This window comes from Chiloscyllium plagiosum, unplaced genomic scaffold, assembly GCF_037043375.1.
Source record: "Chiloscyllium plagiosum isolate Xiang-an unplaced genomic scaffold, Cpla_swu_hap1 HiC_scaffold_6, whole genome shotgun sequence".
NCBI classification, from domain to species: domain Eukaryota; kingdom Metazoa; phylum Chordata; class Chondrichthyes; order Orectolobiformes; family Hemiscylliidae; genus Chiloscyllium; species Chiloscyllium plagiosum.
The window spans coordinates 113,416,586-113,429,041 of NW_028270144.1; the positions used below are offsets into that span (position 1 = coordinate 113,416,586).

The 12,456-nt window shown below is 39.9% G+C and overlaps 1 protein-coding gene across 5 annotated transcripts in view; it reads right to left on the reverse strand.

Annotated features, from left to right (window-relative positions):
* Nucleotides 1–12,456, reverse strand: part of herc2 (HECT and RLD domain containing E3 ubiquitin protein ligase 2) — a 245,126-nt gene that overhangs the window by 80,271 nt on the left and 152,399 nt on the right. For all 5 annotated transcript variants that reach the window (XM_087988361.1, XM_087988362.1, XM_087988360.1 and 2 more), the window contains 7 exons: nucleotides 11,864–12,006; nucleotides 8,274–8,541; nucleotides 7,010–7,179; nucleotides 6,813–6,911; nucleotides 4,152–4,320; nucleotides 3,909–4,034; nucleotides 2,980–3,088 (listed from right to left, as the gene is read on the reverse strand). In XM_087988361.1, coding sequence (XP_087844487.1) covers nucleotides 2,980–3,088; nucleotides 3,909–4,034; nucleotides 4,152–4,320; nucleotides 6,813–6,911; nucleotides 7,010–7,179; nucleotides 8,274–8,541; nucleotides 11,864–12,006 — 1,084 coding nt within the window. The remainder of the gene's footprint in view (nucleotides 1–2,979; nucleotides 3,089–3,908; nucleotides 4,035–4,151; nucleotides 4,321–6,812; nucleotides 6,912–7,009; nucleotides 7,180–8,273; nucleotides 8,542–11,863; nucleotides 12,007–12,456) is intronic.

Genomic DNA, 12,456 nt, shown 5'->3' on the forward strand with positions numbered 1-12,456 from the left:
TATTGTAATGAAGAAAGAATCCAAAAAAAGTGCAGAGAGAGATCTGAGTGTTCGTGTGCATGAAACACAAGTTAGCTTGCAGGTGCAGCAGATTCCTGGTCTCCTCACCACAACTGCTCTCCCACGTTTTTTTTTTAAAATAGTCAGTAAATTTGGACAATTACATGCTGGCCCTCCCCCAAGTCATTAACACAGATAGTAAATGATTGAGGCTCTAGGACTGATCTTGGTGACACTCTACCAATTATGTCTTTATAAAATGAAAAGGATCCATTAATCCTGAATCTCATCTTCTGTGTGCTATCCAATCCTCACAATACCCTCAACACCATGAATTCCTAGTCTATGCAATAACTTTTTATCTGGCACTTCATAAAATGCCTTCTCGAAATCAAAACACACTACATCTGCTAGTTCCTTTTTATCAACTCTGCTTCTTACACCCTCAAAGAACTCAAGCAAACTGATCAAACACGATGACCCTTTCAAAAGGCCATGTTAACTCTTTCTGATTGGGTGTTTCTAAAATTACTTGCTACTTCTTTCTCTACAAGCTATCCCAACATTTTCCCGATGACAAATATTAGGTTAACTGACCTATAGCTCATTGTTTTCAGTCTTCCCCACTTTTTGAAATAGGGCATCATATTGAGAGAGGAATGGTGATAACAGTCTTGAAGGGGAAAAATAGTGACCAGAATGAGAGAAAGTGACATCACCCAACATTTAACTATCACTAGAGGGCACAGGTTTAAGGTGAAAGGAGAAAGATTTAAAAGAGACCTGAGGGGCAACTTTTTCACACAGAGGGTGGTGCATGTATGAAATGACCTGCCGGGGTAGTGGTAGAGGTGGGTACAATTACAACAGTTAAAAGACAGTCGGATAGGTACATAAATAGGAAAGGTTTAGAGGGATAACAGCCAAACAAAGGACAAGTTTAATTTGGGAAACTTGGTCAACTACAGTGAATCAAAGGTAGATGTTTTAAGGAGTTAACTACAAATCATGCAGCAGAGTAGACAAAAACTTGGTTGATAGGAAACTGACTGGTCAGAATCTAGACACAAAACATTAGCGATCTGTTAGTTTAGGCAAATGTTATTGGCTGAGACTTAGTTTGGAGCTGGGTAGATATTGCAAGGTGTCTGTCTCCTTTGAAGCAAGACCTGAACAATAACCAGATTTGGGCTTCTTAATCTTAATTACTTATGGGATATGGGTGTCGTGGGCTGGGCCAGCATTTATTGCCCATCCCCAGATGCCCTTGAAAAGGTGGTGGTGATTTGCTTTGAGTGCTACAGTCCATGTGTTGCAGGTGGAACCTCAATGCTGTTAGGGAGTAAATTCCAGGATTTTGATCCAACTCCACTGAAGGAACAGCAATATACTTCAAGGTCAGGGTTTTGACTGGTTTGGATGGGAACTTGCACGTGGTTCCATTCCCATATTCCATGCCCTTGTTTTTCCAGATCAAAATGGTTGTGGTTTTAGAAGGTGCTTTCTAAGGGCCTTTGGTGAATTTCTGCAGCACACCTTGCAGATGGTACACAGCATTGCTATTGAGTGTTGATGATGGAGGAAGTGGACATTTGCGGATGTGGTGCCAATCATGCTGGTTACTTTGTCCTGGTTGATGTCAAGCTTCAAGTGTTATTGGAACTGCACCCAATAAAGGCAAGTGGGGAGTATTCCATCACACTTCTCACTTGAACCTTGTGGCTTGTGTTCAGGCTTTGAGGAGTCAGGTGGTGAGTTACTTGTTGCAGGAGTATCAGCCTCTGAGCTCTTGTAGCCACTGTATTTATGTAGTGAATCCAGTTGAGTTTCTGATCAATGATAACCCCCAAGATGTTGATAGTGATATGCTATCAAGGAGAAGTGACTGGATTGTCTCTTTTTGAAATGGTCATTGCCTGGAGTTTGTGTAGTGCGAATGTTACTTGCCATTTCTCAGCCCAAGCCTGGATATTGCTGCATTCAAATACAGATTGCTTTAGTATCTGAGGAGTCGTGAATGTTGCTGAACAATTTGCAATCAGCAGCAAACTTATCTACATCTGACCTTATGACAGAAGGAAGGCCATTGATGAAGTAGCTAAAGACGATTGGGACTCAGACATTACCCTGATGACCTTCTGCAGATATGTTCTGAAGCTGAGATGACTGATCTGCAACAACCACAACCATCTTCCTTTGCATCAGATATAACTCCAACCAGTTCCACCCCTGCGCCCCCCCCCCCCCCCAATTCCAAATGATTCCAGTTTTACTAGGGCTTCTCGAAGCCACACTCGGTCAAATGCCACCTTCACGTCAAGAACAGTCTCACTTACCACCCTACTGGAATTCAGCTTTTTTGATCATGTTTGAACCAAGACTGCAATGAAGTCATGAGTTCAGTGGCCCTGGTAGAACTCTAACTGGGCATCAGTGAGTAGTTGACTGCTGGTTGGTCTTGAGCACATATCAAGTGACACTTATTATAACTGTGTTGTAATTAGACCAAGAGGTGTCAGCCTGAATTGTTTGACTTAGTAAACAAATACATGACTGAATAAAAATTAGTTTGAGTACCAAAGACCAAATTTTTTTCTATAAATGATAACAATCAAGCTTGAGGTAGCCTTGGCCTGAATTGATATGGCATTACTGAAATATAACAGTGAATGAATCAACCTTGCATTCATATAACAATCTCTTCTAAATCATTCTTTCCTTCTGCTTCGGCACACCATACTTCAATACAACTTTAATTTAAAGATAAAATAAATTAAAAATATTCTATTTTCACCAAATTCAATGCACAAATTGTTAGCTGTCCTTCTTTTAAGACGGCTGAAGTAATAAAAAGGAGTGTGATTACTGCACACTAGTATTCTTACAAAAAGAAATATAACTATTTCATTATTTCATGGTACAAATAGAAAAGAACATGTTTAAAAGTGCCTATTTGGTTAAGTATGTATAAGTTCTTACGTCACTCCTGGATGAATGCTGGGTACCAACTCCATTTCAGACAACAAGCCAGTCCAGTGAGACTGTTGCGGAAAATCAACAATAACATCTTTCCCATTGGCACTGAATGCTGCAAGAAAAAAAATGCCACCACACGTTGAAATCTTAAAGAGTTGCCAAACAGTGACACTCGGCCTTCAAAAACAGACTTAGATCACATATTCATTTCTTCTTGCTGGTTGATACAAGAGACAACAGTGACAAGTTGTACACAATAACTAGCTCATTACCTCCACTAAAATAGCAAGATGTTATACAGCCAGACCTTTTCTCCCAACGTTATATACAGCAAGCTTACAGCTTAAAAATGTGTGAAAGGAGGGATGGATACAAAAAATAAGAAATTCACTGGACTAAGAATCAATGAACCAATGTACTATGTCAGTCCAATCCTAACATTCATTCACTAATTAAAATAGCATACTCTACAGTAAAACTGGTGCATACAACTAGAGGATAGAGCTTCTTGCTTCTAAATCACAAGTGAGCTGTACCATTGAAAAGAATTAGAATAAATGAAAAATTCCACAATAAACAATTTGACTAGATAATCTACACAAGTTGGACCTTCTAACCTTCCTGTATCATTTTTTTGTAAACCAGTCAGGTAGAAAGAACTCAATCCTCAAGCAACCTAAGAAGGAATGACCTTTAAAAGTGAGATTTGCAGTTTATAGTTCAATAGGATAAAATTCTCAAGAAACATTTGAAACAAGACTGATTTACTCATCTACTGGCTGTTAGAAATATAAGTAACAGTAATAGAGAGGAACCTCGATGATCCGGTATTTAATTATCTGAATATCGGATTATCTGGCAAGATCGCATGGTCCCGATGCTTGGCTAAACTATGTTACCGGCAGGAGAGAATACAGGCAGGACTTGGTTACCTTTGACAACTCCCACACTCCTGTGAGTAACTGAACCCCACTTGTACTTTGGTGTGGTAACCGAAGCTTTAACCCGCACTTTATCAGCGATCTTTATGTGGGAAGTAGAATTCTGTGGTGGGAAACCTAGCACAAAAGCAAAAGCAATTAAAGTTAAATAGATCCAGAGTCACACTTCAAAAGATTGCAGAGCCATAACTACAACTAATATTAATGTTTCTGACTGATAAATTATGCACCTACCCAACAGCTCAACGTGGATGTATCTGACCCAGTAAGTGCCACCTTTTTGCTGCCAGTCACACTGCACATTTAAATCATGCAATCCATCTCGATCCAACTTGATTACTTTTCCCATATCTCCTTCACAAACCTCTTCATATGTTCTGCAGCATCGGACCATCATTCCCACCTGCATGATACAAGAGAGTTCAGTAAGTATAGGCATATCTTACGGAAATAAACATTAAGAATTTCATTCCATAAAACATTTAAACTGCACATGTAGTAACATCTGCTTAGAAATACCATACTGACCAAGAAACCAGAATAACTAATGAGGTATGCACATGTTATTAAATAATACGCCAGCACTTAGCAGAGATAAAACAATCATTTAATCAATAAAAGGCAGCTTGAAACAAACATGGCACCATCACACCAAGGCATAAAAAATGTCAAGTAAAGGAGAGATACTGGAGCCATAAAACCTGAAACATGCAAATAAAAATATTGCAAAGATCTTTGGCAGAAGAATACCATTGGACACCAGCAGCAAACAAAAATTGTCAAAAGCAGTGAAATTTGTGCTAATCGAAAGACAAAGAAATTAACATATCATTTTACTGATAAATCTTTAACAATGAATTATTTTAAGATTAAAAAGAATAAGAGTTAAAATAAACCTTCATATAGCTATAATATCACAAGCAAATTGACTAGATATACAGCATCAGATAAAAGTGGGCAGAACCTAAGGAAATGGTTGGTACCCAATTTTGCTAAACAGAAGGATTAGAACAAAATAAAAATGACCCTTTGAATGCAATTCTGATAAATATTGGGAACCGTTAGATAATACTTGGGCAAAAGATATTGTGAGCAACACAAGAAGCACTCACGGAGGCATTTAAGTTGAGACTTTAATGTTAAGTACCAATGGCTATTCTATTCTTAAATATTCCTATATAGTCACAAATAAAATCCAACTGGGTTCTATTAGCTTTGATATTGCATCTTTGTATAGATTTTTGGCTTAGCTTTTACATATCCACTTAAAATGTATTTGCTTAATTTCTAACAAAATTGCAAACATAATAAGTAGTCAAATTTAAAAGATTTTATTACAATTAAAATAAACCTTGACATTTTAATATGCTCAAGTGGGCAAGCATATATTCTGGAGAGAAATCTTAAAACACTTAAGATGTGGGCAATTTTTGCATAGCTAAAGCTTATTAAAATTTAACAAGCTGCTTAGAAGGCAATATAATTCTCACACAGCCTCTTCACCATAAGGAGCTATGTTACTCCTTGCGAGCACTTGTGTGGCTTTAAAGTCAGAGTCATAGAGATGTACAGCATGGAAACAGACCCTTTGGTCCAACCCATCCATGCCAACCAGATATCCCAACCCAATCCAGTCCCATCTACAGCACCCTGCCCATATCGCTCCAAACCCTTCCTATTCATATATCCATCCAAATGCCTCTTAAACATTGCAATTGTACCAGCCTCCACCACTTCCTCTGGCAGCTCATTCCATACACATATCACCTTCTGTGTGAAAAAGTTGCCCCGTAGGTCTCTTTTATATCTTTCCCACTCTAAACCTATGCCCTCTAGTTCTGGACTCCCCGATTCCAGGGAAAAGACTTTGCTTATTTACCCTATCCATGCCCATCATAATTCTGTAAACCTCTATAAGGTCACCCATCAGCCTCCGACACTCCAGAGAAAACAGCCTGTGCAGCCTCTCCCTATAGCTCAAATCCTCCAATTCTGGCAACATCCTTGTAATCTTTTCTGAACCCTTTCAAGTTTCACAACATCGTTCCGATAGGAAGGATTCCAGAATTGCACACAATATTCCAACAGTAGCCTGACCAATGTCATGTACAGCCGCAACATGACCTCCCAACTCCTGTACTCAGTACTCTGACCAATAAAGGAAAGCATACCAAACGCCTTCATCACTATCCTATCTATCTGCGACTCCACTTTCAAGGAGCTATGATCCTGCACTCCAAGGTCTCTTTGTTCAGCAACACTCCCTAGGACCTTACCATTAAGTGTATAAGTCCTGCTAAAATTTGCTTTCCCAAAATGCAGCACCTCGCATTTATCGGAATTAAACTCCATCTGCCATTTCTCAGCCCATTGGCCCATCTGGTCCAGATCCTGTTGTAATCGGAGGTAACCCTCTTCGCTGTCCACTACACCTCCGATTTTGGTGTCATCTGCAAACTTACTAACTGTATCTCTAATGCTCACATCCAAATCATTTATGTAAGTGACAAAAAGTAGAGGACCCAGCACTGATCCTTGTGGCACTCCACTGGTCACAAGTCTCCAGTCTGAAAAACAACCTTCCACCACCACCCTCTGTCTTCTACCTTTGAGCCAGTTCTGTGTCCAAATGGCGAGTTCTCCCTGTATTCCGTGAGATCTAACCTTGCTAATCAGTCTCCCATGGGGAACCTTGTCAAACGCCTTACTGAAGTCCATATAGATCACATCTACCACTCTGCCCTCATCAATTCTCTTTGTTACTTCCTCATAAAACTCAATCAAATTTGTGAGACATGATTGAACTCAATGCAAGTTATCTCAGAAATATTCCTGATCTAAATTTGCTCTAATTGAGAGAGTTAAAAGCTACACATCACCTCAAATGATCCATACCTGAATATTCTCCCTTACATATACAGCATAATCATCATTACTCAGGAAATCTGCACGTTTCTTATAGGTTTGGCTTTCAGTCACCACAGCAGCCCAAGGCTACAAAATCAAGAACAGTGTGTTATTATAACCTGAGTCAGAACATAAATGATTACAATGTTATTAAAATCTGCGAAGTACATGCTGTTAAAAAGTACATTAGGTAGAGTTGCTTGAGGGCCAATCACAGCATAAGCTGCTTCAGTCTCTTCAACTTCTTCCAGAATCTCTTCATCTGAGTACTCTGATAAAGTGCTGTCTGCATCAGAAAGTTCTGCGATCTGGACATCAGGGTGATCCAGCAGCCAACCAACTAATGCTTCCACACCTTTGAAACAAAATTTTAAACAAAAATAGAGAGTAAACTTACTTGTGTAACTGGATTAGACATGCATTGTGTATTCATTTCCATTTGACGTGGAACATAAGAATTAGGAATCAACCTTTCAGCTTTGTCTAATTCTACCCACACACGGAGGTTGCTGTTTCTTCCATGCAAACCAAATCAACTTTAAATAAAAATAAGGAAATCTGCCAAATCTGTCTGAGATGTGCAAAAGGTCACCACAGTATTCAAAGGATACAACACTAAAAACAGAACACGACTGTGATGACATGATGGCAAGTCTCCAAGTGATGCCAGTGTTACGCACGTCCTTCTTAAAAGGATTTTATGCAAAACCCAATTCAGAAAAAATATAAACAACTGATTTTAACAAAGTCCCCCGGATTTTCAAATGCACATCAGCATACCCGTCTCAAATGTAGCATTTTTAACTTCTCTCTTCAAAACAAAAAAATTTGCATGATTTCTTGCCATGTGGAATTAATCTAAATGAAGTAGCATATGCTTTTAGCAAAGACATCACTGCTTGAAGTTGGACAAATAATCAGGTGTTGTGGGGTGCTGCATATGCATCAACATTCTATTTCACCTGACTGCTGGAAGTGGATTTAATGTTTTATTCCTTACACAATAGCTTTTATTCTACGAATTATTTAAAAACTCAAGGAAACGAGGCATTGAGAACTTCTAGCCCATCCATTTCTACATGGAGGGTGAAAAGGGCAAAGACAATGTTTAACCTTATTTTTCCGCTAACTTAACACTATTTGTTTTAAAGGTTTGTATGCGAGTGGCCAAGAGTCATCATGAGTCATCATGAGTGGTCATGAGTTAGACTACCAATGGAAGCTTCTGAAATAGCCAGTGATGTATTTTAAAGTTGTACATGGTCTATAAACGAATTAGTTACCTCATTAACAACTATATCCTAAATTATGTGCAGTCCTCTTACAATTTTCAAACAGCCCTTTCCTTATTTAGCTCTTACATTTACAACAAAATTCACCAGAACGCAAAAAGATGTGAAAGTAATTTCTCTTGTTAGAATGGGCTTATTCATATTATTCTTTTTTTACCTGGCAACCCTGTAGCATTTCCAGAGCCTCCTGTAAGCGACTTTAGTGCAAATTCAATATTTTTCCGCCCAAAGCCCATTTCCATTAGTTGAGCTACAATGGGTAAAGGTGGAGGGGGAGAAGGCTTGCGCTTCTTGTGTTTTACTGGACGTACAGGCTGCACTGTAACAGGCGTCGTTGCCTCACTTGAGCTGCTGTCATCAAACACTGGTGTAGATGGGTGAGTAGACTCCACTGCCAAGAACTGACAAACAGCAAGGGCTGCCGCCTAACAAGGTAAAAGCACAAAGACTGAAATGCTTAACAAAGGCTACATTAAGTAAATGATACATGAAACTATATCCTCAATCCTTCACTGTCGTTGGATCAAAATTCTGTAACTCCCTTCCGAATAGCTTCATGAACACACTTGTATCAGACAGACTGCAATTGTTTAAAAAAGCAGTTCACTACCACCTTCTCAAAGGAGGAGAATCAGGATAGGAAACAAATGCTGGTGTTGCATTTAAACAAAGCATGGCAGCTATCATTTATCATGTAACTGGTTTATTCCCCAGGGTAATAAAGGACAGGGAAATGTCGACCAGCATCTCCTTGCCAGTCAATCAGCATTGTCTTCGCAACCAGTAGAAATGTTTAGTTCCCTTTCCTTGATCATTCTTCAAAACTGCCGTGATGACAGCAAAACAAAGCATTTGACAAAAGGTGCTTCTTTTCTGCAATACTCAATTCTCTCGGGCCTCCACTGGAGTTAAACAGAACATTACGTGGAAAAGCTCAGCTGGTCTGGCAGCATCTGTGGAGAGAAATCAGAGTTAACATTTTCAGTCAAGTGACCGTTCATCAGAACTGGAGTTCTGCTCTCTTTCCATGGATGCTGTCTGACCCAGATGGAGTTTAATTCAGATAAATGCGAGGTGCTGCATTTTGGGAAAGCAAATCTTAACAGAATTTATAGACTTAATGGTAAGGTCCTGGGGAGTGTTGCTGAACAAACAGACCTTGGAGTGCAGGTTCATAGCTCCTTGAAAGTGGAGTCGCAGGTAGATAGGATAGTGAAGAAAGCGTTTGGTATGCTTTCCTTTATTGGTCAGAGTATTGATTACAGGAGTTGGGAGGTCATGTTGCGGCTGTACAGGACATTGGTTAGGCTACTGTTGGAATATTGTGTGCAATTCTGGTCTCCTTCCTATCGGAAAGATGTTGTGAAACTTGAAAGGGTTCAGAAAAGATTTACAAGGATGTTACCAGGGTTGGAGGATCTGAGCTACAGGGAGAGGCTGAACAGACTGGGGCTGTTTTCCCTGGAGCGTCGGAGACTGAGGGGTGACCTTATAGAAGTTTACAAAATTATGAGGGCATGGATAGGATAAATAGACAAAGTCTGTCGCTTGGGGTCAGGGAGTCCAGAACTAGAGGGCATAGGTTTAGGGGGAGAGGGGAAACATATAACAGAGATCTAAGGGGCAACCTTTTCACGTAGAGGGTGGTATGTGCATGGAATGAGCTGCCAGAGGAAGTGGTGGAGGCTGGTACAATTGCAACATTTAAGAGGCATTTAGATGGGTATATGAATAGGAAGGGTTTGGAGGGATATGGGCCGGGTGCTGGCAGGTGGGACTAGATTAGGTTGGGATATCTGGTCGGCATGGACGTGTTGGACCGAAGGGTCTGTTTCCATGCTGTACATCTCTATGACTATGTTCTTTTTCACCCATTCATTTCTCTCATGTCCTTTTCTTTGTATTTGAACAGTTGCTATCCTGCTGTTCACATCTCATCTAGACTCATCATTAATTTCTTATTCCATTGTCCCATTTACCACTTCTTTCAGTCCCAAATCACGGAATCTTTTGTCATTTAATCACTCCTGTCGTCTACTTTAACAATGATCATCCCTTTTGCTCTTCTTCCCAGCATCCACACCTTGCCACCTTCTCTTGTTAGGAATGTGAAGTTTTAAACTCTAAATTCTGATGAAAGGATACAATTCTGAAACATTATGCTGAGTCTTACCAAAAATTGATTCAATGTCAATTTGAAGTGCTCATAGAGACTCTCTCTCTACAAGCCTCAGCAAGCTTTCCCACACTATCTTCCCAAACTTGCCTCGTTACCTGTGCACCACCCCATCATGCCCTAGGAATACGCCCTGCCCAGAGATGCTGGTGACTGATGGAGGATTAAGTGGCGACAATGTGGTGCTTGCATCCATACCCTAAAATAATGTGTTACAGTTAACTACATTTCTCCCATCTTGTTTGCATTTATTGGTCCTACTTACACCTAATGTGGATGCAAGTCACATTCTTCAGAGCTCAGTTGACAGCACAATCCCTCTGATTCTTGATTCAAGTCCGATTCTAGGGCTGGGAAGAATCAAGGCTGGCATTCCTGAACAGTCATCTTTCAGAAAAGACATTAAATCAAATCCCTCTCTGCCTCTGCTTGGGTAGATGTAAAAGATCTCATGGTACTATTTCAAAGAAGAACTACAGGAGCTTTCTCAAGTCTTAGCCAATACTCTTCAATGAACATCACAAAATCTGATTAATTGATGATCACCACCTTGCAGTTTGTCGGAGTAACATACTGGTAGCCAAATTTCTACGTTACAACACTGCCTATCAGTCAAAAGGTACTTCATTGGCGGAGAGAATTTTGAGATGTACAGTAGTCATGAGAAGTGGAATACGCATGCCAATCTTTTATTCTTTTCAAAATACTAGAAGTTCTCTGCGTAAAATGCTCTCTGCAGCTTGGCAACCATTAACCAATTAACGCCAGCAGAGGAAACTTAGTATAAAGAAACATGGGGAACAGGAAAAACTACTAGATCCAAACAGGACAATACTCTTCATGGATCAAGCTTGACTTTCCAGAACATGGTAAAATCTTTTCACTTACTTTAATCTTGGCTTGTGCTACCTACCTGCTTTGGTATTGCTCAGAAAGTACAAATAAATTTGTTTCCCAAGATTGAAGGCTTGATGATAACTTCGCATTCTGCCAGCAAAAAGTTGACAGTGGTTCCAAAATGTGGAACAATAGGTATCAGAAACTAATTATATACAGGCATTAACCAAGCTGGAGAGAGGTCTCAATGTACTTTCCCAAGATTCTTTCATTGAACACTCTCATTTATCACAAATAATCGGAATGAGGAGCAGCCAACCACAAACAGGCACAGTGTTGTAACATTTCAACTGAGAGACAGCATGACATGTTACCAATTGATATGCAATGCGTATCACCTCTCAGCAAAGACATTTTCCTTCTACTGACTTGAACTTTCTTTACTCAGCTCTTGAATTTTTAAGATGGAATCTACATTTACAGCATTTGTAGCATTCGAGCAGCACAATACAGTTGAGGTTCCAAGCCTGGGTTAGGAGTTTGGGTTGGCTTCACATGCTTTAAAAGCAGGAGAAACTAATTTCACATCAAGCATGTAGTTCAGCATGTAGTTCAGTGCCCCCAGCTCAGCTACACAATGATACCAGCTTGAATTTTAAATCAGCTCCCTAGCACTCAAGACATGAAAACAAATTCAGATTTTTTTTTGTTTGTAAAAGTTTCACAAATCAAACCTCAAGCTCATGTCTGTCAAATACAGCTTTCACTGGTGATGGCTGGGTAGCTGCACTCAACAATTGCTGAAGTAAGATCAAGGGGGGTTGCGGTCCCTCAGGTGAAAAGTCAGCAGCGTCTGGAGAGGAAACTGTAGCATCCTCTGAAAAGAAGAAATAAACAGTAAATTACAAATAAATACTAATAAGAATGTAAAGTCTCAGAAAACACACATAATAAAGTCCACTGTTGCTTGTTTAGGTTGGATTCTAGGAAGCCAGCTGCTTTAATTGTGCTCTGTCACTTAACCATTCAAATACATAGTCGTTTACCTCAACAACATGATCCTGTAAGATATAAGGGAGCAGGATTTAATATTGTGAATGTCAGAACCTGGTTTACAGACTCCAGGATCCTGGCATCGGACTTAGAAAAAAAGCACTGGTATTATCTATTGTGTTGGAAAATTATGAGTGGGAGTGCAGCCAGAGGCCAGCTGCACAACACAGGAGCAGACAGAGAGGGAGAGCAATGGTAGAAGGAGATTCATTAGGGGAAGTACAGACGGGAGTACAGTCTGTGGCTGCACACTTCACCCAGGCCAAGGTCAAAG